General features: G+C 47.2%; 1 protein-coding gene across 1 annotated transcript in view; it reads right to left on the reverse strand.

Moving 5' to 3' along the window:
- LONRF2 (LON peptidase N-terminal domain and ring finger 2) overlaps positions 1-15,116 on the reverse strand; it is a 34,454-nt gene extending 19,338 nt beyond the window's left edge. The window contains exon 1 of the mRNA XM_085214022.1: positions 14,264-15,116. Within this exon, the coding sequence (XP_085070148.1) occupies positions 14,264-15,005 (742 nt within the window). The 5' untranslated portion in view covers positions 15,006-15,116. The remainder of the gene's footprint in view (positions 1-14,263) is intronic.
- Positions 15,117-25,954: the final 10,838 nt, after the last annotated feature.

Consider the following 25,954-nt stretch of genomic DNA (forward strand, 5'->3'; position numbering starts at 1 on the left):
TTACATGAATCTTAAGCAAGGAAAAAAAAAAAAAGCACCAAGCTTTTTCTCCCTCTACTCTAGTTCTACACACTACATGCAGAAAACACCACAAAGAACTTCAGTTACAGAACATCCCAGAAGCCACTCATTAAACAAAATGCATGCAGTTTTCAAATTATGTCCACTTGCCATCCTCACAGCAGACAAACCTCCAGCGAGCACACATCGCTGCCTTAGCAGCCCTACATTCATGAATTGTTTTTAGACTGCATGGACTATAAACATCTCAAGTCCTATCCTATGGTCTAATATGTTTTAAGATGGAAATCTAACGTGAGCATAAAACTTCAGGGAATTGCAGAAAAACTAAAGTGGCTCCACATTCAGCCTGTCTACCAGGATGGTCATGTCTTTCCTGTAGTGCTGCAGTCTAACCAGCCTGTCCTGCTGCACGGGGTTATTTTGTCCCACATGTATTTGCCTTAGCTAAAGCACACAAGACTTGCCAGGCCAAGCCTCGGGGTGGCAGCCCTGCAAACATTCCTTCCCTCTCCAAGCTTGATGACACACAAACCCGCGAACAGCACACTCCATTCGCTCATCAGAATTGCTAGTAAGATATTAAACAGCACCAAACCCACTACCAGCACCTCAGCAATGCTGCTGGCATCCATTCACCCCACAGCCTGGAATGAGGAACTGGCACCTAGTGCCCAGCAGCCCAGTCAGCTTCCACCCATGCCTAACAGCCTAGGTGCTCTCAACCTCTACATGCCAGGAAAGCCTCGGGAGAGCTGGAATATAGCTGCCAGGTGGTGGAATTCTCACCCAAATGTGAACAGGTTAAAGCTTTCATAACTGGGATTAAAGTTTAAAAATGCCCCGAGATGCACTGAGAGGCAATACTTGTTCGTTTCTACAGGTCTGAAACTCTGCCTCCTAACTAACTTCAGGAACATTTCCAACTAGCATCACCTTCTGTATGGCTGTATGTTGAGTTCTCACACCCTTCCTATTCTGTGCAAACATCCCAAACATATCCTCAGTAAGAACAAATTTGCTACGTGAAGCTTAGGCATGTATACAAGTGAGTACGGACAGAGAATAAGCATGCAACTGGTATAGCTGCTACAGGTGATAAGGTTCAAGCATCGTGCAGAGGGATGGCCCAACTGCATCCCCTCCCTGCCCTGGAGCTGACACCAGCACTAATGCAGCAAAGCAGGTCCGCGTGGTTACACAGCAAACCAGACCAAGAAATTAATTGACTGAAAGCTAACACAGTGAAAACAAATAAATATAAAGGTTTAAGAGGATCACTTTCCCCTCAACTGGTTCACTGTATGAATGCCAGGATGAGGGATGAGAAAGAAAGAAGCAGCGAGGACTGATGTTTTCTATAACCCAAGCATGGACTGATGCCAGATTTACTAACTGCAGAATGATACACAGCTGATGCTGCCTCAATGGGCCCAGACAGCAAAGACTATACCTAAAACATGGGAGCTCTACAAAAGCTCGTTCACACATTTGTTGGCTGTTGGTTTTCTCCTTTCAGTATTACACATGCAGACTGCTGCAGTGACCCATGCTAGTAGAGAATAACTCTTAAGATGATTGCAAACTAAACTGAAAACAATTAACCTCATGCCCTCGGAAGCAAGCTATTTTCTTCTTTACCAAAGATGCTCAAATACAAGATTATTCAATTTTGTGGTCTTTTAATAATCTTCTGACTGTATTAAACCCACAAGTACACTCTGCCTGTATTTCCATCGCTGTATCTGCTGCACATTTTTTCTGCAAATATTGACAGGGGTAGGCAGAGCATTGGGTGGGGTACTTTTTGGCACCAAGGAGGGAAAGGAAGCGGTGCAAGCTTATTGGGCAGGCAAGCCAACTTCCTGCTTCTGTTCACTAGTGCACCACTGACATTTCAGCCATGCTGACGTTTCCTCATGTTTTTCAGCAGACAATTCAGACTGGTTCATACATCCAGCAGACTCAGAGAACAGCTTCATCAGTTCATTTTTGGGATCGTCTCAACTGCAGAAGACTTTGTTTTAATCGAAAACGACAGGCAGAACACAACTATGTTGCAAGGGCTGCAAATCTTCCCAAAGCAAAGTTCACAGGCTCACATAACATGAAGGGAAAATAAGATACTGAAAAAAACTTAAGCCACATCAGAAAAAGCTACATCTACTTAAGACTTCACCAAGTTCCTCTGTTCACCAAGTCCCAATTAGAAAGCAAAAGGTGTGGTCCATTTTAACTAAACATTCCTAGCCAGTTATTCATTAACTGAGGAAGAGAAAGGGAGCAGGGGGAACAAGCTTCCAGCTTTGCTCAAGAGAACAGTATTTATGAGAATACAGAATAACAGGTTTTCTACCGTGAGATTAGGCAGTCAGACAGGGCTCAGTAGCTGGAGCACTGCCCAGCCTCCTTCATTCAAGTTCACCTCCATTTGATGGTGAGGCCACTGGCACGTCCCGTTGTCAACATGGGGCTGGGGCCAGCCTGCAGGCAGCTGCACCTGGGCAGCGTGGAGAGGGAGCAGGGCCGGTGGCAGGGCTCTGCTACACGTCTTAGAAACCACGAGCTAACAGATACCAGCACCACGTGAAGGGCACTGTGGGCCAGAACAAACAACAACACAAAGCCACCCAAAAAACAATCCTAGGCTACGTGACTTCCCAAGGTTAGATGGACTGAAGCATCCTATAAGCTGATCAGTGAAACCAGCACCAAGAACAACTGCCTCTGGCAGATGGCTGATGCCAAAGTAGCTGCATGTAGCTATGGAAGGAAAAAAAAAAAAAAAGTATCCAGGTATAGCTTTATTAAAGATAGATTCTGTAAGCATTGTTGAGTTGCTCCACTCCCTCATATGTCATGTGGGGAAAAAAAAATAATAATCACATGAAGTGAATGTAGAGGGCTTGAGGATTTCAGGAACACTGCTAGGTGCTGACAAACTACAAGAAGCATCAAGATTGTTTAAAACAAACTACAAAGTCACACAATAACCAGTGGTTTGCTTTAACATAATGCACCCATTCTTTCTCATTGAGGTTAAGAATAAAAGATTTCTTTTATGAAATGACTTGGTATCTCAGTCCAAATTAAAGCAGAAAAGCATAGACAATGTTAATGTTTCCACAATACCAACAGATGGCATTTCCTGAATCAAAATCTTCTGGGAGCCTGCAGCTGCACAGCAAAATTTATGTTCTTGTCAGCGTCGTGGATCCACCATCAGCCTCCCAGGATCTGCGGCTCCAGGCAGCCGAGACACAGATTTCCTGGGAGCCACAGGTCATGGGAACCTTTGCACATGGTATCCTCCCTCCCAGCCCTCACCCCACAGCGTGAGATGATGCCTGAGCATTGCACAACATCAAGGGGCTCGGCAGCTCCGCGCATCCTGGGTCCTCTCTGGGACAGCCAAGTATCACCAACACAGAGCGCTTGCCAGCTTGTTGAAACTGATGCAATAGCGGGCTGAGATTTTCCAGAAACGTTAGCTTACTACCCCTCCTAGTAAATTTAACCTCAACTTCGCTCACTTCACCTTTGCGTTCATGCGCAGACATTCATTAGATTGCACTCTCACTTATGCAGAAGCTAACACCCAAAATTACTTTTCCAGACAGGCCCAAGCCTTCACATTTTAAAAATACTGTATGGTTGAATGCAGGAGGCTGACAGAAAAGAACATGGCTCCCCCAAACCTGCCTGTGCTAGGAGGAAAATGAGCGCAATTAGAGAATTTTCTAAACAGGACATGGATGACGCTAAGAGTTTTTCTGCAATAAACTACTCCAGAGATTTCTTCCAGGAATTCAGCACAGAAAGAACTAGCTGAAAGTTGCTAGAACTCCCTAATCCTTCTTATCTGACATTTATTTCTTCCTAGAAGAGCATGTTTTATTCAAGTCTACTCCAGCCCTAAGCGCATTTCCTAAACGCATATTAGAAACATCATGACAAAAACACCTCTGAGTGCTCCTAGCAAGAGTCAATCCACACAGGATTCTAGGGAAAAAGCCTTCCCAAATTTTAATTAACTTCCACCACTGGACAGAGCAAGAAATTTGGTTTCTTTTGCTGTGCTCTGCATTCAGCTCTGGTGATCTGGTTGGGAAGCACGGGCAGAAGTGTGCTTGATGAGATAATTAGCAAAAGCAGTAAAGACAGACAGGAATGCAAATAAAACTTCCATCTATAGCAAAGACGAGAAACAAGTTCAGCTCCCCAGAATTGAAGAATGGCATCAGTCACAATGTACACTTACAATCAGCAAGTCCCCAGTTTCTCATTTATCATTCCACAATAATTGGATTATTAAAAAAAAAAGTATGCTTTCTGAGCCCCACCGTGATTTCTCCTTGCATTTGTATCCCTGTCAGCTTTCCAGTATGTGGAAACAAATCAAAACCCCAGACGAAGCATGCAGGAAGTTTCATCACAGAGAGACTCCAGAGGTGGGAAATTCTCTCTCTGTTAGCCCATTCTTGCAGCCCAGCAGACTCCAGCTGATCTGGAATGGGTGCTTACTGTTCTGTGCACGGAAGCAACACTCAAGTCCTGGACAGGCATGATGACTTCAGCAGTGCCCTTCTCTAAAGAATTTGTGTGCACTTCTGAGCACCAGAATTTATGAAACACATCGCACTATTAGAGAGTGTCCTGACGGAAGGCTACGAAGACAAGGAATGGTACGGAGGGGAAGACGTGGGAGAAGCAGCTGAGGCCCCTCGTTTACTCAGCGCAGAGGAGCTGAGGGGAGGCCTGATGGCGGCTGCAGCTCCTCACAGGGAGCGGAGGGGCAGCGCTGAGTTCTGCTCTGTGTGACAGCAACAGGGCCCGAGGGAACAGCATGGAGCTGTCAGGGGAGGGGCAGCTGGGGGTGAGGGAAAGGGGCTGCACCACAGGGCGGTGGGCATGGAACAGGATGCCCAGGGCTGTGGGCACGGCCCCGAGTGCTGGAGTTCAAGAAGCATTTGGACACCACTCTCAGACACGGGGTTTGGATTTTAGATGGTACTGTGTGGAGCCAGGAGCTGGACTTGGTGGTCCCTGTGGGTCCCTTCCAACTCCCTTATGTTCTGTGGTACTTGGTTCTATGTTTTTTTTAATCATCATTAAAGAAAAACGTAAATCCATAATAGAAGAATTATTCAAAGTTCCCATGCAGCCAGAACACATCTCTGTAGCATCAGATGAAGCAACACCAAGACCTTCCCAGCCCTGAACTCATCCATAACCAAGATTATACAACTCAGTAAAGTAAGACTAATCCCTTTCATAAGCTTACCGCCGTGCAGAAGCAGCATACTGCTTTACAGTACAACCATTACACAAGCACCTAGTTTCACTACACAAGCAATGCTGCCAGGCATTGCAGCAAATGCTGTTACAAGCTGCAGCAAGAGCCTGCCCTAAGAAGCAAATGCACAGGTACCACTGCACTCCTGCATTCATCATCTGTGCAATATGGCTGCTATACTGCTGCCTAAAAGACCTGTCCAAAGCCACTTCCTTCCTGCTCACACTACCCACAGCAGTCATTATGAAAATACGGAACCTCCTACTAAAAGTTCTGTCTACAATACAGCTTTTTTTCTTTTTAATTCTTCATACAGATATGAAGTATTTGACTTCACAGATGTAAGGCAAATAACTGACCCTATTAGAGAAGGTAACCATGTGCAGAGAACAAAGGTGTGCACTACACATTTCTTAAAGCTACCCCAACCCAAAATCTCTCTTTACCCACAAAGGAGACTAGAAAACAACAGATGAGGAGTGTCTTTGGAAACTGGGGCTGTTTGGTCTGGAGAAAAGGAGGCCACACCACTCTCTATAAGCACCTGGAAGGAGACTGGAATGAGGAGGGTGTGGTCTCCATTCAACAGACATTATGTAGGATGTGGCCCCAAGTTGTGCCAAGTGAGATTTAGATTGGGTATCAGGAAGAAGTGCTTCTTGAAAAAGTAGTTAGACACTGGAACGGTCTGCCCAGGGAGATGACGGAGTCCCCATCCCTGCAGTTATTGAAAAGACATGTGGATGTGGCACTAAGGGACACCGAGCTCAGGGTGATGGTTGGACTTGGCAATCTTGAAGGCCTTTTCCAATCTAGATGGTTCTGAAGCTATTCTACAACTGGAGTGTCCAAGTTATAGCCACTATTTCACAAGCAGCACTGAATCTACAGCTTTGTCCCCTTGTCTTTCCTCCCAAAAGTACAAGGATATAAAACCATTCACTTCCTTGTCCTGGAGCATACTTACCTAGACAACTTTCTGGTCCAGGGCAGATAACAAGACAGTGCCTTGTCTTCTTCAGTTGAGGTAATAAATACAACACAGCTAGGCAATAGATCAGCTAGGCAACTAAGAACATATGATATTTAGACAAGTTAAGTCTCTCTGGGCTTTGGTTCTTTGCCTCTTGCTGTTGAGAACACCCTCTGGAAAGGGTTCAGACTTAAAAACATATATTTTTCTGTATGTTTGATGAAACACTTTGGATTCCCAGTGGTTTTATTTTGGGCTCAGTGAGTAATTCCTCAGCTAGGAAGCTCTGCATATTATTTAAAGCTGGACTGTCATCATTACTCTGCACAGTTAATCACTCCTCCCTTGATCACTCAAGGGAAACACTGTAAGAGAAGCTGCATTCTGCCTAGAAAAGCTGCCATAAAGAGGGTACAGTTAACTTAGTGCCCTGTCTTCCAAACTGTACCTCCAACCTAATGAGGCAGAGGCAAGCCAGACCAACTACATTACCCTACGGCTTAGTTTGCATTCCCACAATTGTAAGCCAATGAGAACCTTCTGTACAAACCAACTAAGTGGTGAATTTCATGGTACAGCACAAGATTGTTTAGAGTACAGCTAAATGTAATGGATTAGATTATCCACACCTCCTAACGAAATCCTGTCTTTCTACATTATTATGTGGAAGCCCACTCTCTCCAGATCTGACTGCATGAACCAATACCTCCTCCCCACATCATCAGTTTCCACTCTGCCCCTTGGATATCTGGACACTGTCTTGGGTGACATATCCTAACTCCATCTGTGGCTGCTTAGTACTAGTATAATAAAACTATTGAACACACAAATGTGACTCATTTTCAATGTTTACTGGTTCTCACAGCATTTAGTTAGGGCTTCAGGTAAGGTTTGCTAACAAAAAACCTTTCTTAGAGAGGACAGTAGACTCAGTTAGAACCAAGGTACCCGCTTCAAGAGCGGGTAATACTTTAATCTGTTAGCATTTGGTTTTTTAAAACACAAAAAGCAAAGCCAACACAAACCAAAACCCCACAGTCAAACTCATGATTAATCTTCAGAAGATTCAAGTAGATGTCTAGATGCCCATACAAACAGGCAGCTGAGATGCACACAAGTCAGTGATTGTGAAGAGATTCTAAGATCACAGAAACCAAGATCAATTTACAGCAAGATATGCTATCATAATACAACCTCACAGGTGATTATCTAGTTGCCTTTTTTTTTTTTTTTTTTGGTTACAATCAGTATATAAACTACATTTCTAGTAGTTCCTTTTGAAATTTCTATAGTCTTCTTTTTCCAGTTAAAGTTTATTTTGGCCTAGGATTTCTGAGTCTGCATATTGCAAAAAGGACTCTCATTTCTTAGTTACTACCCCACTCTACTTTTGTCCTGAAAACACAGCAGATCACATAACACACTTGTGTAAGAAAAGAGGAGTGGTAAAGTAACCCACTCATCTTCAGATTAAGAACAGCAAGTCAGTTCCATAAATGTTGTCTTCCTTTGTTACATTTTATCACAGTAAAAGTGAATATGCTGTTCTTTTAAAAGCTGTTTGAATAATCCTATGTCTACATGCAAGAAAATCTGAAGGATTTTGGAAGTAGTTCGACTGTTTATAGGAAATCACATCTCAATGATACAAGGAGCAAGAGGGGAGTAACTATCCTGAACAGTGCAATAACTAAGTTACAAGAGCATTCTTAACCACTTTAAAAAACACCTAAAGATCATCCCCTGGTGATCACTACAGATATGCCCCTGCCCACCATGCACAGGACTCACGTGGTCCCTGGTCTTGCAATCCTGCAAAGCCCCTGCCTTCAGCAGGCCCTCACAAACCGACAAAACCATCAGGTTCAGCAATGGGATTGGAGCCTTAAACAGTCAGCCCTTCAAAAATCAAGAACAATACAGGTTCCTTCTTCTAAGTACTTCACACATGTGCAGGAGCAGTAAATTCTCCATGTATGACACAATTTTTTCAAGCACTACCTCAGTATTAAAGAAGCATGTGTGGGGTAATCTGCAAAATATTTTAAGTTTAAAATAACATTCAATGTACACAGTTCATAGGCAATTTCTATTTCTATTTTTGCGTCAATGTAAAACAGAAGAAAACAGGTTTGGGAGATATGTTTAATTTAGGTAGATTTCAAGAGGTGCTTTTACAGAAAGATGGGAAAGTTCCTTTTTTAGCACTTTTCTAAGAAGAAAGCATCTGCTATTTTTTGCAGCATATAATTTCAGAAAGACTACCTCTCATTCTTCATTTAGAAGTCATACTTCTCTAGCTACAAATACTTTTTTGATGAATTATTTAAATGACTGAATCATTTGCCATTCCAAGAGTCATGACAGTCATCTACCAGTTTTTTTCCTCCCTCTGTTTTTGTGTCTTTTCTTTAATGGTTGGTACAAAGTCAAGAGACATTTCTTTACTACTGGAAATCAGAAGCGTTCCCAAGACACACTGTGAGGAAGGAAGATTCGGTCAACTTCTTTTTTTAACCACATGAGAAAGACAGATGACCTTATCTTTGATAACAGTCTTCTAGAAATAGTGCACCAACAAGAAAAGACCATTAAAGTGCACTAATGCACATAATTCACATGCAGGGATTGTGGATGATCTCTTTGAACAATGCCTCTTCGATGCAAGCACACCACTAAGAAGCACAAGTCCTAAGAAAACAGCAATAGTAAAACGTACGTCCTGTATCATCGGTCATCTTTATAGAACATTTAAACACAGCTTCCTAAATAGATTAAGCACAGCTTCCCCATGCAGACACAGAGGGAACTCTGCAGCTCTCTGCTTCTTCTGACCTTGATCGAAGTGGCCAATCTCTCACCCACCACTCCTATAGCGTGGCAGCAACAGGAAGCTGACCTCCGTCAAATTTAAGCTGAGCTTTCTCCCTCAAATTTAAAAAAAAAAACAAACAAACAAACTTGGATGCAGGCTTGGAAAGCAAACACCCTAGAAATCAGTTTTGGGATCAATGGCCCATAGCCTTTTTTTTACTCAGGACTACAAGCATTCAACCAAACAGCAGGAACATTCTGATGGAAGTTCATTCACACTGCACTCCTTGGGAAGCAACAGTTCCCCACAATTTAGCTTTTACTGGCAGGAACATCCATGGCAGCTGTTTTGGAATCAAATTCTACTGAAGCATCACTTAAAATAAAGAAGTCTGTATGGAAGGTCAAAGGACATGGCAAGACACTTTCTATTCACAATTTATTTTTTTCCTCTCCTACTCAACAGCAATTGATGTAAAGTCACACTCAGTCTATAAAATCAGATACAAGCTGTTAGCAGCTCCTTCACAGCGGGGAAATGGGCAACTCACACTTGCCCCACACTATAGAACAGATGAGCTGTTCTTCAGCAAGCCAAATTTGGGCTCCTAAATCTGCATACTGTTAACAGATTTAAGCCTGAAAACCAGTGTCAGTGAAAATGCAGATGTTCATCCTCAGTATTGAAGTAAAACTAGGGTGGGGGAGTGGTACAGAGTGTAACACAACTGAATACATATGCAAAAACACTGACGTGAACAAACATACACATAAGAGGGGAGATGCAATGGGACAAGAGGGAGGTTGATGGGAGGCCTGATGGCGGCTGCAGCTCCTCACAGGGAGCAGAGGGGCAGCGCTGAGCTCTGCTCTGTGTGACAGCAACAGGGCCCGAGGGAACGGCATGGAGCTGTCAGGGGAGGGGCAGCTGGGGGGGTTAGGGAAAGGGGCTGCACCACAGGGCGGTGGGCATGGAACAGGATGCCCAGGGCTGCGGGCACAGCCCCGAGTGCTGGAGTTCAAGCAGCATTAGGTCACAGCTCTCAGACATAGGGTTTGGATTTTGGGTGTTGCTATGTGGAGTCAAGGACTGGACTCGGTTGCCTGTGTGGGTCCTTTCCAACTTGGGATATCCTATCATTGTGATTCCAAGAAGGCCAAGATGGCTTGCAACCCTGATGCTCTGTGCAGGCAGAGAAGACAGTGCAGCACGCGAACCAGTGTTCTACATAAGCAGTGCACAAGGCAGAGGTGCAGGGCCTAGCACTCAGTAGCTGTCCTAAAAGGCTATGGCTGCTGGAGAACAGGCACAGCTTGCCTGAGATGTTATCCTCATGAGCCAGAGTCTCCCTTTATGCCACTCTTCCACTGCCTCCCGGCTTGCTTTTCCCCCTGTAATTGAATTCTTATTAAGGGAGAATTCATTGGGTGTCAAATAAGTTTCCATGAATGGCTTTACCACAAAACAAATTACTGCTGAGTTGCTGCATTAAGTCTTCTTTTGGATTGGGCCAATTTCTGGTGAACCTCCACTGAGAAGAAAAGAAGGGAGAAGAAACCTCACTCAAGAGAGGCTGAGCCTCTTCCCACCACCAAAGCCCAGGGGAGCACCTAGTTTTGTTTATAGCCATGCTCCAAATGCCACCCCATCTCTCAGGGCCAGCATGCTAGTTCCCACCCCAGAGTTGGAAGTGGCAGCACAAGGCACCCACGGCAGCACTCCACCTTCAACACTATTGGCAGACTCTGCCTGAACTTACTTCCTCCTCTCTTTTGGCCCTTTATCCACTGGAAATGGAGATGCGTCAGCAAGATGGCCCTCTCTACGTGCTTGGGAAGAAAAAGCCCCCTTCTACCCATACTAATCCATCCTTAACTCCACCATGGTCTTCAGCCTCAGCAATCTCCTATAGTCCTATTCTGAGCCCTTTGAGGGGGTAAAAACAAAGAAGCTGGGCAATCTGAATGGATACGTGCATCAGCAATCCTCCAAAAGAAACCTAGTTCTGCTGAAGCTGGTGCAGGAGGCAGCCACACACTCTGAGCAGGAATTTGTAGGCTTATTTACAGGAAAGGCATGGGATACTAATAGGCTGCCTCAATAGGAAGAAAGGCACAGAGGATCGGCAGCTGAAGGAATGAGTCACCAGTACCCAAATCCCCTTATGGTCTCTGTGTTTATTTACTTACTAGCATGCTCTCACCCTGAGAAGAGCAGTCTCCTTCAGATCCATGCTGAATCTAATTTTAATGCCAGCAGACTATAGCACTAAATGTGCAATGAGCTCCCGCACCTGGTCTGCACGAGACAGACTATATTTTGATAAATAATGCTCCCCAGAAATAAACAGCATTGCTGTGTCCCTTCCCCTGCTATGATGCAGTCTTTGGCCCTGCAGAGTTAGGCACCTTACCTGGGTAAAGCCTTACTCATTATCTTCCCTCTTAAGAGACAGCCACCTGTTACCTCTGTAATTACAATTTGCTCTCTGGAAGGACAAAAAAAATAAAACCTATACATTCAAAAGAACATCCACAAAATACCTGCTCATTTGTCACTGAAATCCAGCCACCCTCAGTCTCTGAGCGCACATACACACACCTGTACTGCTCCCAGACAGTTTTGTGCACGTCCACAAGACCAGTAAGAGAAGAGAAAAAACTGAGGGGCAGCAGGGAGGAAACCCACCTCTGGTACCCCCACTTAGTGTGCCTGTGGAGCAGCCAGAGTGCTGGGTATTGCCCAAATGGCAGTGCTGGATGTTGTGATGGCTGAGCGGCACAAAGCTTGGCACTGAGCATGATCCAGCTGGAAACAAATGCTTCCTTTCAAGTGGCCAGACACGTGCTTGCTTTGAAGAAACGGTAATTAGATACCTTGCAACAACAGAGACCTATTCCAATGTCTGTGGCAGTGAAAGCAGCAGCTGCTTTGTGTAAGCAGTGGAGACGACTAAACTGTAGCCTTCTTGAGAGGGCCAGGAGGTTCAAAGCATAAAGCCAGTTTTCTCAAAGATGATAACAGAACTCCCAGCAGAATCCTTCAGAACAAAGACAGAAGCAGTGGGGGCACTGCAAACCTGATAGGTAAGGACAGAAGGACAAAAATATCTGAGGTGAGGACTAAGATTCAGCAAGACTGACTAGTTCCACTGGAAACAGTGGACACCTTGAAGGTGTGCAGGTTATCTTTTCCTATCTGAAACGATGAGCAGGTACTCCAGATCCTGCTGGGAAGAAGGGAACTACAGCACACTTGAAGAATCCCAAGGATCAAAGTACAGATCAGATGACAAGAGGCCACAGGAAGACCCAACTGCTAACGGAAGACCCACTTTAATGTTACAAATGTCACACCCAGCCACGTACTGCAGGGAAACAGGAGTAAAATCCCACTGAGCTACAGACCAAGAGGCCTGGAGTCTTCCTCATCGAAGGACACATATAACCCACGTGCCCTTTTGCCTCCACTCCTGTTTCTGAAAAGCCATGCAGATCCCCACTGCCATGACTCCCAGCAGCAATGGAGGTAGAAGAGGCAGTACCAGTCATGGAAGCTTAGGACCCCCGGGGCACTGATGGCAACTTGGCCTAAGCGCAACCACAGCCTGAGTGGACACAAGGGGAGGCTGCAGGTTTGGGGGCCAGGGGGGCTGCCCTTCATCAGGAGGGACCTGGAGCTGCAAATGGGCAGTTACCCCTGGTGTTAGGATTTTGAAAGCCAACAAGGTGCCTGCTGTTATTCTCACAGGGATAAGTCACGGTGACGGCATTACCTCAGGACCCTGAGGCACGCAGCCAGGGCTGGAGGACGTGCTGCAGGGACAGGCACACTGCGTCCCCCTGGGCCACCACACACAGAGCAGCACGAAGCATGCTGCTGCCACACCTCCCTCTCCTGCACCCGCAGCTATTTTTTGGGATTTTTTTTATTTTCTTTTGAGGCTGCCTTGCTAAAAACTCCCTGTGACCTACATTGAGCCTCTCCCCTCCCTCTGCTTCACCTTCCTTCCCAAGCTCTCCGTCCTGCCCTACTTTACTAGAGATTACTTCAGCTAAACCGTGTAATAGTTTTACTGAGAGCGCAGGCTCTCAATGGAGGAGCCACGAGCAGCCAGACCAGTCGTGCTGCACGCAGCCCTCGGCTTCCCACTGCCAACCAAGAGCTGTGGCGAGGAAGAAGCCCACGTCCAGGCATAGCAACAGCGCAGAACAAAGCCAAGTCTCAGCCCCTTGCTGAGACTAACGGAAGGTGGGGGTGAAGGACGCGGTTCTGTTCAAAGGAGGGAAGGAGCTCCTCCGCTGAGGAGGAATGCTTTCTTCACGTTTCATTCGTCTCAGTGAGATTTGCCCGCAGGATTTCGCCCCCGTAACGCCACGGCGGCTGGCTCGCCTTCCTCCCCCACCAAAGCAAGACGTCTATGGCGGGGGGAGGGGGGCCGTGCAGGGATCCCAGCTCCCAGCCCCGTGCCTACGCCCATACACCGTGCTACTACGAGGCTACAACCAGTGCAGAGGACCCACCTCCCACAGGCAACCAGGGCTGCACTCCCTCCGCGGGGCCCTTCATTTAAACCCCCGCTCCTCCGAGAACGCCACGCACAAACAAACCTAAGGAGGTGAAATTGTCTAAAGAGGTTACATTCAAAACACGGGCTGATGCTCTCCACAAGTCACAACGCTGATTTATCCTGACACGGCGTTGAGACAAAAACAATCCGAGCCTTCCCACATATTTATACGTTACTGAGCGCTTTCGATGGCCGCGTCTGGCTGGAAGCGCAGCGGCACGCACCGAATGCCCGCGGATGGCAGCCACCAGCCACGGGGCCACGCCGCAGCCGGACGCCGACGCGGCCGCGCACGCTTCCGTGGAAGACGGTTCCCCCACAAACACGAGAGGGGATTTTCTAGAAATGCTGCATAATGAGTCATCGACTGCAGGCGGCTCAACGCGAGACACCTTCCGAGCGGGGACGAAAATAACCGCGGGACAAAAATAGCAGCTCCCCGCCGGGCGACAGCGGGGAGGGCTCGTTCTCCAAACTTGCGGCCGGAACTCCTTCCCGCTCCCGGCCCCCCGAGCGGCCCCCTCCCGGCGCTCCCCTCCCGCAGGGCTCCCCCGTCCCCGGCCGCGCCCCCCCCGAGCCGCCGCTCACCCATCTCCAGCGCTTGGTCGTACTTCTCCAGCGCGGCCGGCAGCTCCTGCCTCTCCCGCAGCTCGTCCCCCTCGGCGCGCAGCCGCCGCGCCCGGCTCTCGGCGCCGAACCACTTCTGCAGCAGGTTGCCCAGCACCACGTTGACCCGCGGCCGGGCGGCGGGCGGCTGAGGCTGGGCGGCGGAGGGCTCGGCGGGGCGGCGCGCCCGGTGGCAGCGGCCGCAGTCCCCGGGCTCGGCGCAGCGGCGGCAGTGGGTGTGCCCGCAGTGCAGGGTGACGGGCTCGCACAGCAGCCGCCGGCACAGCGGGCAGGCGAAGAGCTCCGGCGGACGGCAGCAGGCCGGGTCGCCCAGCGCCTCGCCCTCGGCTCCGCCACCCGAGGAGGCGAGCGGCGGGGGCGGCAGGCGCAGCTCCTTGTCGCGGATGCTGAGCGCCAAGCTCTCGGCCAGCTCCCGCAGCTCCTCGGGCCGCAGCCGCGCCAGCCGCGCCGCCGCGCCGTAGGCGTCCAGCGCCTCGGCCATGCGGCCGGCCCGCGCCAGCGCGTCGGCGCGCCGGAGGCACAGGCCCCGCTCGGGCTGCGGCAGCTCGGCCAGCTCCGAGCCGTAGATCTCGGCCGCCAGCTCGAAGTTGCCGCCGCGGAAGGCCTCCTCGGCCACCTGCAGCATCTCGGCGCACGGGCCGCCCGAACCGCTCCCGGCGCCGGCCCCGGCGGGCAGCGCGCAGGGTCCCGGGCCCAGCTCCATGCCGCGCGGCGCCGCACGGCCCCGGGCCGCCCTACTCCATGCCGGGCCCGCGGCGCCGCCGACTCCGCGCTCCTTCCTGGGAGGGGACGGCGACGGGAAGGGAGGGCGGGGAGGGGGCGGGCCGCGCCGCGGCGGCGGGGGGCGGCTCCCGGGCGGCGGACGGCCGGAGGCGGGGGCGGCCCGCGGCGATAGCCCGAGAGGGGCGGCTCGGCCGGGCGGTGCCTCGGGTGCTCGTCCGCCGCCGCGCGGCTCCCGTTGGGCTCGGCCTCTTCCTTCCCTTTCCCGCTTCCCGGTGCCGGGCCCTGGGGCTGCTTCGGCCTTAACCGCCGGCCCTCAGGCCCGAGTCCCGGGGCTGGGCTGCCCGCCGCGGGGAGCCGCGCTCTGCACGGGCTGGGCTCGGTGTAACGCCCGGCGTGGGGCGGCTGCGCTTCGCTTCCCGAGAGAGCCGAGCACGTGTTTGCCTGAAGAAAAAATATAATAATGAAAAAGAAAAAAATAAAATAATAACAATAAATCGCCGAGCTCCGGCTCTCAGAAAAAATCCTTTTCTGTAAGCGGCAGCCCTGCCAACGCAGCTTGGGGTCTACACTTCGTGCTGAGCGCTGGCTGGCGCATCGGCAGCAACAATAAAGATAATGCAGCTGGAAGTTAGTTAATCATGCGTGAGTCAGAAAGGAATCCAACTTGCTCCGCAGGAATAACAGGAGTAGAAAAAAAAGAAGAAGAAGAAAATGTAGGCAACGTTTATTTTAGACACGGCTGTAAACAAACCATTCTGAGGAACGGGAGCCTGGCAGCACGAGGAGCAGCACCGTTTCCAGTTGGGCTGCAGCTGCAGCGGGGAGGTTGCTGTGGTTTCTGCCTTCCTTCTGTGAGGCCACAAGGCCCGGGTGGGGACCTGTCACCGCCTCTCCACACATGGCTTTGGTCTGCAGCCCCACTGCCTATTGGCTTCGCCCGCTCTGAATAATTAATGTTTCTGGAGATGGTTCTCTGACAGTGATGACTGGCCTGATGCTTACCTCCTGGGCTCAAGGTTGCCATCCAAAAACTGACCTTCACGTTGTGCTACTACTTCATCATTCTGGGGGCATTAGTTAATAGCTGACTAAACATGAGCCAGCAGTGTGGCCAGGTGGCCAAGAAGGCCAATGGCATCCAAACTTGTCAGAAATAGTGAAGCCAGCAGGAGCAGGGAAGCGATTGTCCCTCTGTACTCAGCACTGGCCTTACCGCGAGTACTATGTTCAATTTTGGGCCCCTCACTACAAGAAAGACATCAAGGCCCTGAAACGTCAAGAAGGTTCAGAGAAGGGCATTGAAGCTGTGAGGGGTCTGGAGCACAAGTCTTGTGGGGAGTGGCTGAGGGAACTGGGATTGTTCAGTCTGGAGAAGAGGCGGCTCAGGGGAGACCTTATTGCTCTCTATAACTACCTGAAAGGAGGTTTTGGTGTGGTGGGGTCAGCCTCTTCTTCCATTTAACCAGTGATAAGATGAGAGATGACAGCCTTAAGTTGTGCCAGGTGAGGTCCAGGTTGGATGTTAGAAAAGTCATCTTCTCAGAAAGAGTGGTAAGGCAGTGGCACAGGCTGCCCAGGGAGGTGGTGCAGTCACCGTCCCTGGAGGTGTTCAAGAACCGTGTGGATGTGGCACCGAGGGATGTGAGAGGGCATGGTGGGGGTGGGCTGATGGTTGGAGTACATGAGGTGTTTTCCAACCTCTGTGATTCTATGATTTCATTTCTTGGCATCTTCACTTGGAGATAAGATGGCATCAGTCCCATTGCTATGTTATCAAAGTACGCTGCAGCCATTATTCATAAAAGACAGAACAAATATGCCTAGTTCTGCTCCATTGCATCCAGGCCAGGTCTCAGGAACATGGAAGGGTGAGTAAATTTGGGCTCGCCCCTTGAGCCACCCCACCTCTGCTTTCTGGGACCCTGATGAAAAGCAGCAGTATTTTTGCCGATTGCCCCATCCAGTTCATGCTGGGAACCTCCCTGCAGCCCTCCTGTCAAAGCAGGCAGCAGGTGAGCGCGTCCGGCCACGTTGTTTCACCCCACGTGTCCCGGCTGCTGCGTGACAGTCTTTTCTTCACTGCATGACAGTGCAGCGTGGTGGCACCAGCTCAGCCAGCAGTATCAAGTGGGGCCAGCTGGGCAGCCAGCATGCTGCTGTGCGTGCTGCAGCCTGCTGGGTGGCCGCTGTCCTCTGCTCATGAGCAATCAGCAGGCACTGCAGCAGCACCTTTCCCCAAAGGAGGGAACTGCTTTATTTAGCAGCACTATTGATGGTCTCCTGGTTTGCAGCCTCTGGTTTTCCAAATGCAGCTATTTGCAAGGGGACAAAGTTACCTCGTGGTCAATGGGCACGGTGGGGGTGGGCTGGAGGTTGGACTAGATGGTCTGAGGGGTCTTTTCCAGCCCTAATGATTCCATGATTGCATGAAAAATGACAGCAAAATGAGCTGCTGCTTGCAGGACAACAACAGAGAATGCACAGTCGCAGTGGAGGTGAAGCAAACTCATCGAGGTGCCTGTTATTGCTTAGCAGGTAGGACTGATATCCTGTGAAACAAGAAGGAACAGAGGGTGAGAAACTACAGCAAAACTAACAGTAGTCTATAATTAAAAAAACTCATGCTTCTCACTGGGATTGTTGGTAGTTCCCAGCTTGTTCATCTGAGGTCAGGGTACATGTTGTAGGAAAGACCTGCCAAGAAGTTCCCTTGGAATGGATGCCCCGTGACATGGCCATGCAGTTTATGGCTTCTTCTTTGTGGTTTATGAGCCGAGAGTGACAGACTGCAACTGCCACAGAGCTGAGTGGACATCTCATAAACCCCCCATAAACTGATCAAAACACCACTACTAACTTAAAATTTTCATCAGCAGAAAACCTGTAGCTTGGAAGCGTTGCCTCCTGCAGGAGATGAAGAATCTGCACTTGTACTCAGGGCAAAATTTTTCTCAGCTTCTTCAACTTAAAAAAATGCTCCTCACCCCACACTAGCTCCTGTGTGGCATTTTGTTAGAGATGCCCCTGGACAGCAGTATTATTGTTCCTGTGATTGGTGCATTTCCACCCAGGGTAGCCTCATGCCACTAAATCAAGCACTATGCAGTCACAGAAGTCCATCTGCTTTCCCAGGGGAGAATTTTGGGTGCTCACTCCTCTGAGTCAATGATAAACACTTCAGGGTTGACAATGGATTTCCTTTAAGTTTGCAGCCTAATTCTCAGCTTCTTCCTGAGGCCCGAGATTTCCCTCCAGGGTAGAATTATACTTGAAGGGGAAAGGAGGGGAGGAAGCAGCTTGGAAATGAGAGCATTTACATATCGGGAGGGCATGTTCAATTCCTCTAGCACATTTCTATTCCAAGATAGTTTGAAGTGTTAAACTCCAGTTTGTTTTGATGTTCCTGTGGAGGAGATCTGTCTGTAACTGTTTTGGAATAGCTTAATTAGAAAGGCGTGTGAGGATATAATCAGTGCACAGATATTGCCACCGTGCTAAAATGTTACTGAAGTTGTAAAGTCAAACATACTAAAATTAGCATACAGCGTAAATAAGGCTATGTTTGCTTATTTAATTTGTCTCTTTTACATCTCCTTTACCTGTTACATTTTTTTTAATTCATCCCCTACTATTTTCTCTATAAGACACGGGGAAGAAGATGCTCCATTGATAGGCTTCCCAGTGAGATCCCAGTGGTCACCATGCAGTCCCTCACACCTATTGATTTATAGTAGTCATACTGTGCTGCAGTAACACGTTTTCCTATGTGCTTTACTATAAAATTTAAGGCTACTGTGTTGGAGTATTTCACAATACTCTCACATCTACATTTTTAGTCACAGGAGTAGTCATAAGGGATTCACACTGCCCCCTGTAATGTGGAAAGGTGAGGTACTAAGTTCAGAGCAGGCACTAACTAAGGGCATTCAATCCTGTGTACAGGCTTGAAATTTCCAAAGATCATTTGTCAGATACACAGACTGACAGAAGCACAGCTTTGCTTGAGCTGCAATTGAATGCAAGCACTGGGAGTTTAGAGTTTGCGCCTCAGCATGAGCACTCTGAATAAGAGCCATACAATTAGCAGTCTCTCTCCCAGTGCATGCTTTAAATGACTTATACTTTGGCACACATAAAACCCACAGCAGAGAAGAGAACCCAGCTCTTCTAGCCAGTGCTGCACTGCTTTTCTTTCCCTAATCACTGCCTCATTTATCAAAAACTTTCCAGCTTTCAAAAGAAAAGGTCACCGTATGATGATTATTGCTACCAGATTCTTTGTTGGTTTAGTGAATTTACCCTAGATGAGATAGCAATAGTACTGTTTTACTTTTTAAAAAGAAAGCCTTTTTTGCAGAAGCCTCATTCTTGTAAGAAAAGTATAGGGTAGTGCGGTGATGAAAAAGGTCCTAGCTAAAATCTATTCATATTAACATAACTAAGATTTTCCCCTTGCCCCCAGCAGAAGTTTAATACCTTTAATCCAGATGCTGTGAGTCATAGGAGCTAAGACTGTTTTTGGAGGTTTTCCTCCTTCCTTGCAACATCCCAGTGGGGAGATGGATCCTGTCCTTGCAGCGTGACACACATGGATCGTGTACAAAAGATATTATTCCTAACTACATCCTGCATGGGCTAAAGATTAAACAGCTTGATAACTGTCCAACAAATCATTAGCACATCCGATGATACAGAAGGAGTCAATTAGTTGAAGTATACTACTGTATTCCCTTCACATTGCTCCCGTGCAGAGCAAGCAACTCTTAAAGGGTGCGAGGGCTCTTCGATCAGTGCCCAGTTTCTAATCGGTGGAGAAGGATGATGCCAGTGGCAATGCAATCTACAGTCCTCTACTTGCAATCTCCACCATTGGATAAATGGGATTCATTTCCTCACTGAGCTTGAGGGGGTTCTGCAAGAAAACTCGAGGCAAAAATGTTTACATCTGTGTTGCAGTCCTGTTGAAACAGGACTTCACGCAGCCCTACACTCACTGCTGTGGTCTGTTACACATGCTTCAAGGCAGCAGCACCTGGATCCTGCTGGAAGCTAATGGCCCACGCACATTGGGGTGGAAAGTGCTGCCACCAGGCTTGCAGCACTCCAACATACCCTGAAGCAAAGTGAGATGGTGCACCATTGCACCCAGCATCCAACTTGTTTGAAAAAGCAGACTAGCACATCACATCCGGTGCCACCTCAAGTCCCTTTGTGTGCCAAGATCTCAGCAGGTGTTCTCATGTGAGTGTTCCCAGAAGATGTCACAGTGTTGCTCCCCATACACACAGGGGACATCTGATGCCTTGTGCGGCTTCTTCCATCCCCGCTGCACAAACAGCTCTCAGGAAGCAGGGCTGCCCTGGAACCACAGACAGGATCAGCATATTACTCCCTCTCCTGATTTTTCCATTCTCTTCTCAGATGTTTTATCTCACACAACTCTTGAACGTGAATATTTTTCCCTTCCTCTTTTCACCTGGTATTTTTTCACTGAGAGACATCTGGAGGACATTAGCAGAAAAAGTACCCTTGAAACGTAGCATTTTGCCCCCATTTCAGAAGGAATTCCCCTATTGTTTGATAGTGTTGGTGTGATGCTGCACACCAGAAAGCCGCCTTTGAGACCATTCGTGCTTTGGCACAAATTTTCTAGGAGTCTGGAGAAGGATGCCACGGTGCTATGCTCGAGCATCCCATGGCCATGGTTTCCTGCAGTTTGCATTCTGAGACCCAGGATCTATCCTCATTAATTAGCAACACAATGGCTTCCATGTGAGGTCCCCAGGCACAGTCAATCTCAAACATGAATTTCTTTCCCCAGCTTTTGGTTGTTTGCAATCCAGCATGAGAAAGGTGGATAACATCAGTTAGATACACGCATGGGACACCACTGCTTTGCCTAAAAGAAAATTTGTTGTCCTTTTTTGATCACTTCTTTACTGTGAGTCAGCATATGACACATTTTCCCGAAACACCCAGAAACCATGCTTACAAAAATAAATGTGGGTCAGATGGAAAAAACATTATGAAGATCTGGTGGTGCTGAGGCAGAAAACCAATCGCATTCCTACCATTGGAGAGGAACACAAGGTCTTCCTCCCCCTTGGAAACTACTGATCTCCTTCTTCACATCTCTACTCCAGGAACAGCAGGATTCTATGCTACAATTCTGCTGTGATTCCTCATAGGCCATTCCGGATGGGCACCAGTCACCTTGATCTTCAATGCTATAATCAGCTCAAACATTAGAGAGCTCCAAATGTCATACCTGGTCATCAAACTTTTGTGGGCTACAAAACGCACAGCAGGTTGACAAACAGGAGAGAACGTAGTGAAATAATGTCTGTTATTCTTTGCCAGTCAAGAGCAGACAGGGCAAGGCAAGTTTCCACCTCCTGAACAATGAGTGTCCTTTTTCTTTTCTTTCTTTTTTTTTTTTTTCTTCTTTGGCCGAGGCAACATTGGAAGGAAAGCATAGTGGCTTTTCATATTTTGACTAAATATCGCTTTTGGGTCACTGTAGCAGAGCAGCTGCTCCAGCAAAGGTCAGCCATTCTGTTCCATGGGGTGCGGCCATCAACCTTTCCAAATCAGGGCATTTCTGAGTCAGAGCCTTCTGTTTTTCCAGTCAGCAGGCCGTGCTGTGGAAATGCATGTTCAAGGCAGATTACTGTATGGTCGCTGGAGAACTGGAACAGGGACCTGGCTCCAAAGGCCTCAGCTGAGAAGGTGAACTTTGTACTTGCTGCCCCAGAGATGAAAACCAATGTGCTTAATTTTTCCAGAAGAAGGTGCTGAGGTGAAGACCACGCTTATGTGGTTAGGGGTTCCTCCATCAGGGAAATGACTTGCCTGCCCTGGCTTCAACTAGAGAAAGCTCAGCATCTCAGAAACCAAAAAGCCTGACAAGTTGAGCTGAATGAAGTGATGGAGGAGATCAAGGGAGGTTTCTGTTTGCAGAGAAGAAAGACCTGAAGGAGGCATTACAGAATAATTGACAGGACAGGCAGCTTGAAAACAAGTGCTTAGTGAACATGCAGTGCAAGGAGAGCAGAGCCAGTCGTAGGTGAACAGAATGGCTGAAACTAGGAAAATAGCACAGGAGGCTGAACAGACGTGAGAACTTGTCTAGAAAGCATAGGGCAGGAAGGAATGGAAATATTTGTACAAAGCCTGGACATTAGGGCCAAATTATAGGAAACAAAGTTTACAGGTCTGTGGAACAAGAAGTACAGCTGGGAGGAAGCGTGAAAAGATACGGCCTTTTGGCCATGACCAGGTATCCACGAAGGGATGTCAGGAGGACACATCATGTTTTCTTTTAGCTGTAGGGAGAAATAAGATAAAAGTCAAAGCTGTGTTTGGGGCTGACATTGTCCAGAGGGGCAGCAGATAGGAAAGCCAAGAGAAGCCCTGAGGGACAGCATCCTTCTGCAAAAAGAATGGAAGGGACAAAGACCTGAAAGGAAGAGAACCAGAAGTCAAAAACCTTCTAGAGATGATAGGGTGTAACAGCATGGTAACATATTGTGGAGGGGACAAAAACAGAGTGGAAGAGACCTAAAGTAGATCTGGGGGAAAGCAAAAGACAGTGGCTCTAGGAAATACACTGAACATGCTTGAAGGCAAATGGGGAAAAAGGACAGTGCTCTGTGGAGGGGGGCTGACCATTCTGTTGGTGACAGATACAAGAAGTGACATTTTCCACATAGGCTAGTTAGAAACTGAAGGGGATGAATGAGAATAGGAGAAGGAAGAAGGCTGCAGAAGGCAAAGGAGAGGCTGGAGAAACCAAGCACTTGGACGCTTCCATGGCAAGAGTACTGTGGGGGGTGAACCACAACGAACTCTTCCAAATGGTTGGGAGGTCTCCTTGAATGTCCATTTGTTTTGAAGAAGTTAGCAAGAGTCTGAGCAAAGAGGATTTTGAGTAAGAAATACTGAATGCAGCTTCAGAACCAAGAAGATGAAAGAATGGAAGAGGTAAAATGCTTGCTTTGTTTGATTTTTTTTTTTTTAACCTACCTCTGGTGGAGTAATGCATTCCTTGCTGAACAAAAGCAAAATAACGTCAGGGAACTGGCAGCCAAATATAAGCTTACGTGTGCACAGCTTGGCTCAGATGCAACAAAGATGATCCTTTATGCTGCTTTACTCAGCATCTTCATCCTGATTAATAGGGTGTTATCCAGCCAAGAACTGATCAGGTCTAAGATTGATGCAGATTTTAAGGAAGCCAAGAGTAAAACTTCAAAAGGTTAGGTCAGTCCCTTTGTATGAAATCATGGAAAGCAGCTCTGTCTACCAGGACTGTGCAAGTAAAATGTAGGTTTCAACTCAGTCACAAACAAAGGCGTATTCTGTGAATCACGCTCTATGAAAAGTAAATGCCAGTGTAATAATCACCATCTCCTCAATTAAAAGTAATGGTTTGGAAAGAAAAAAAAAAAAAGTAAAACAAGGAGAGAAAAACATTTCTATGATTAATTTCAGCTGCAGTGAATTAGCTAGCATACAACCTTCCTGAATTGCAAACCTTTCAGAAATGGAAAGAGTACAAAAATAGCAAGTTTGTAGCCATTTCGATTCAAAGTGTTTCTTAATGAACGCAGCAGAGATTAGAGTGAGTAAAAACACATTAAGAATCTCTTCCAAAGAGGTATTTAGAATGAGATCTGTTAAAGCCATTAGGATTTCCAGCAGAGTTTATTCTGAGCAGCAAATGGGGCTAAGTAGAACCAAGTATGGCTTTCAAAGGTGCGTGAAGCTCATACATAAAGCTCATTCTTCTACTCATGCAATGATGTGAGTAAAATCTCATAGCTCATCAGCCAGAAGTGAATGGTGCTTACTCTTAACAACAAACAGGACATGTATTTTAAATGTCCTAATAAAAAATACTCATAACTGTCTGTGTGGAACGGATGTTTACAAGGGCAGATAGTGATAGGACAAAGGGGAATGGTTTTAAACTGAGACGAGGGAGGTTTAGGTTAGATATTAGGAAGAAGTTTTTCACACAGAGGGTGGTGACACACTGGAACAGGTTGCCCAAGGAGGCTGTGGATGCCCCATCCCTGGAGGCATTCAAGGCCAGGCTGGATGTGGCTCTGGGCAGCCTGGTCTGGTGGTTGGCAACCCTGCACATAGCAGGGGGTTGAAACCAGATGATCACTGTGGTCCTTTTCAACCCAGGCCATTCTGTGATTCTATGATCATTAATTTATACATTACCTTGAGAATAAGCCCTTTTCCAACCTACTCTCAAGCAACCTGTACACGATATATAATCTACCTTTATTCATTACACATATACATGTTGATTTTCTGGTTTTATGAAATGAGTAATCAGCAGGCTCCAAAACTCTTGTCCCTTTGAGATGTCTCTTCTCCCCATAAGGATTGGCTCAGATCCTTTATAAACATTATTTAAACTGTGTCTTTCAACTTCCTTATTTTTCTAGGTGAGGCAGCAAGCCCAACCTATCAGTAAAGTCAGCAGATTTCAAGTACGATGGAGTTGGTGTCAGCTAACCAGGTACAGTAACACAGACAAATATCACTGATGGATTACAACCGCTTTCATGACTAATGTGCTCCAACATGTGCCCAGCAAAATGTCTTACTTCAGACTGGAACTCAAACTGGTCTCTAAGAAAGGGATTCACAGCATCTGGAAATCTAATCCTTGCATCTCCTTTGTAAAGTCAAGGAGAACAAGTGACAGTGCTGTTAAGGGTGAATAAATGCAGGTGATTTCCAGAAAGATATAGATAGCTGCCACACAGCTGCAAATTTAAATGTCTTCTCCATAGCAAGAAAGCATTTTAGATTTATACCACGAGGGAATAAAAGAGCTCCTCCTGCCAGCCTAATTTGATTCTTAAAGCAAATCTGTGGAAACAATACTGGAGAAACAAAGCTCTGCAATATTTTTTAGATGTGTCCCTTTCCATTTCTCTTCAGCCCACATGTCTTGAGGCTGACACATGGGGTCAAAGAAGCTGAAAATCTGACAGTGCTTCTGCAGTCCATGCCAAGAACGGACCTTACTCCGTGGAAGGTTGCACAAGCTGTGATGTCTCTGGAAAAAAAATCAGGGAAGGCAGAAACCCCACTAGGGCACGTCAGTCCCAGTTCTTCCCAGTGCTGATGATTGTTATGGTGAGGTCCAGCATCTACGTCAGAACTGATGTCACATTTAATCTCCTGGCTGCAGCAAAGTGAGGCATCATAAGCTTTAGTACACAAAGGCTGAAGAAAGCTTAGATGAGAAATAAATATTAAATACGTAACTGTGATGATAATTGAAGGTAATTAACTGTGAAGGTAATTAACGTTGAGATATTTTACTAAGGGCTGCAATGAACTCTCCATTAATGGACTTCTGTAAATTCAGGTCAGATTCCTTCCTCCTCCTCTTTCCTAAATGTGCACCTTCAGTCAACACAGAATAAGTTCAAGAATATTGTTTAAAGACTTTATGGTGCAGAAAGTCAGAATAGATGAGTACAGAGTCTCTTTATAGCAAACCAGTGAAATACACACGAACCAGATGAGGACGCAGATCCTAGCACAACATTTTCTAGCCCATGTGCATTCATGCTGGTTGGACACAAACTGTCTTGGACTTGTATGCCCATGTTTGGGTGAAGTTTTACTCGGGCTTGCACAGAGCCATTAATATTGCCCTGTCTTCACCAGAAATCCCTGAATACATGCCTAAATAGCAAACACTGGGCACAGGAATGGTGACAACACTTGACTCTCTGCCAGAAGTTCTGCATAAAAGCAATCACAGCAGGGCAGCTTAAGAGAATTCTGATTTAATTTAGAACTCAAACATCGTATTTCTTAATTAATAAAAATACTCTCTTTGTTTCCAGAATCTGACCCGGGACCCCATCCCAACCCGTAAAAGAAACCAAA

Source organism: Meleagris gallopavo, chromosome 1 (genome assembly GCF_905368555.1).
Source record: "Meleagris gallopavo chromosome 1, MGAL_WU_HG_1.1, whole genome shotgun sequence".
Taxonomy (NCBI): Eukaryota; Metazoa; Chordata; class Aves; order Galliformes; family Phasianidae; genus Meleagris; species Meleagris gallopavo.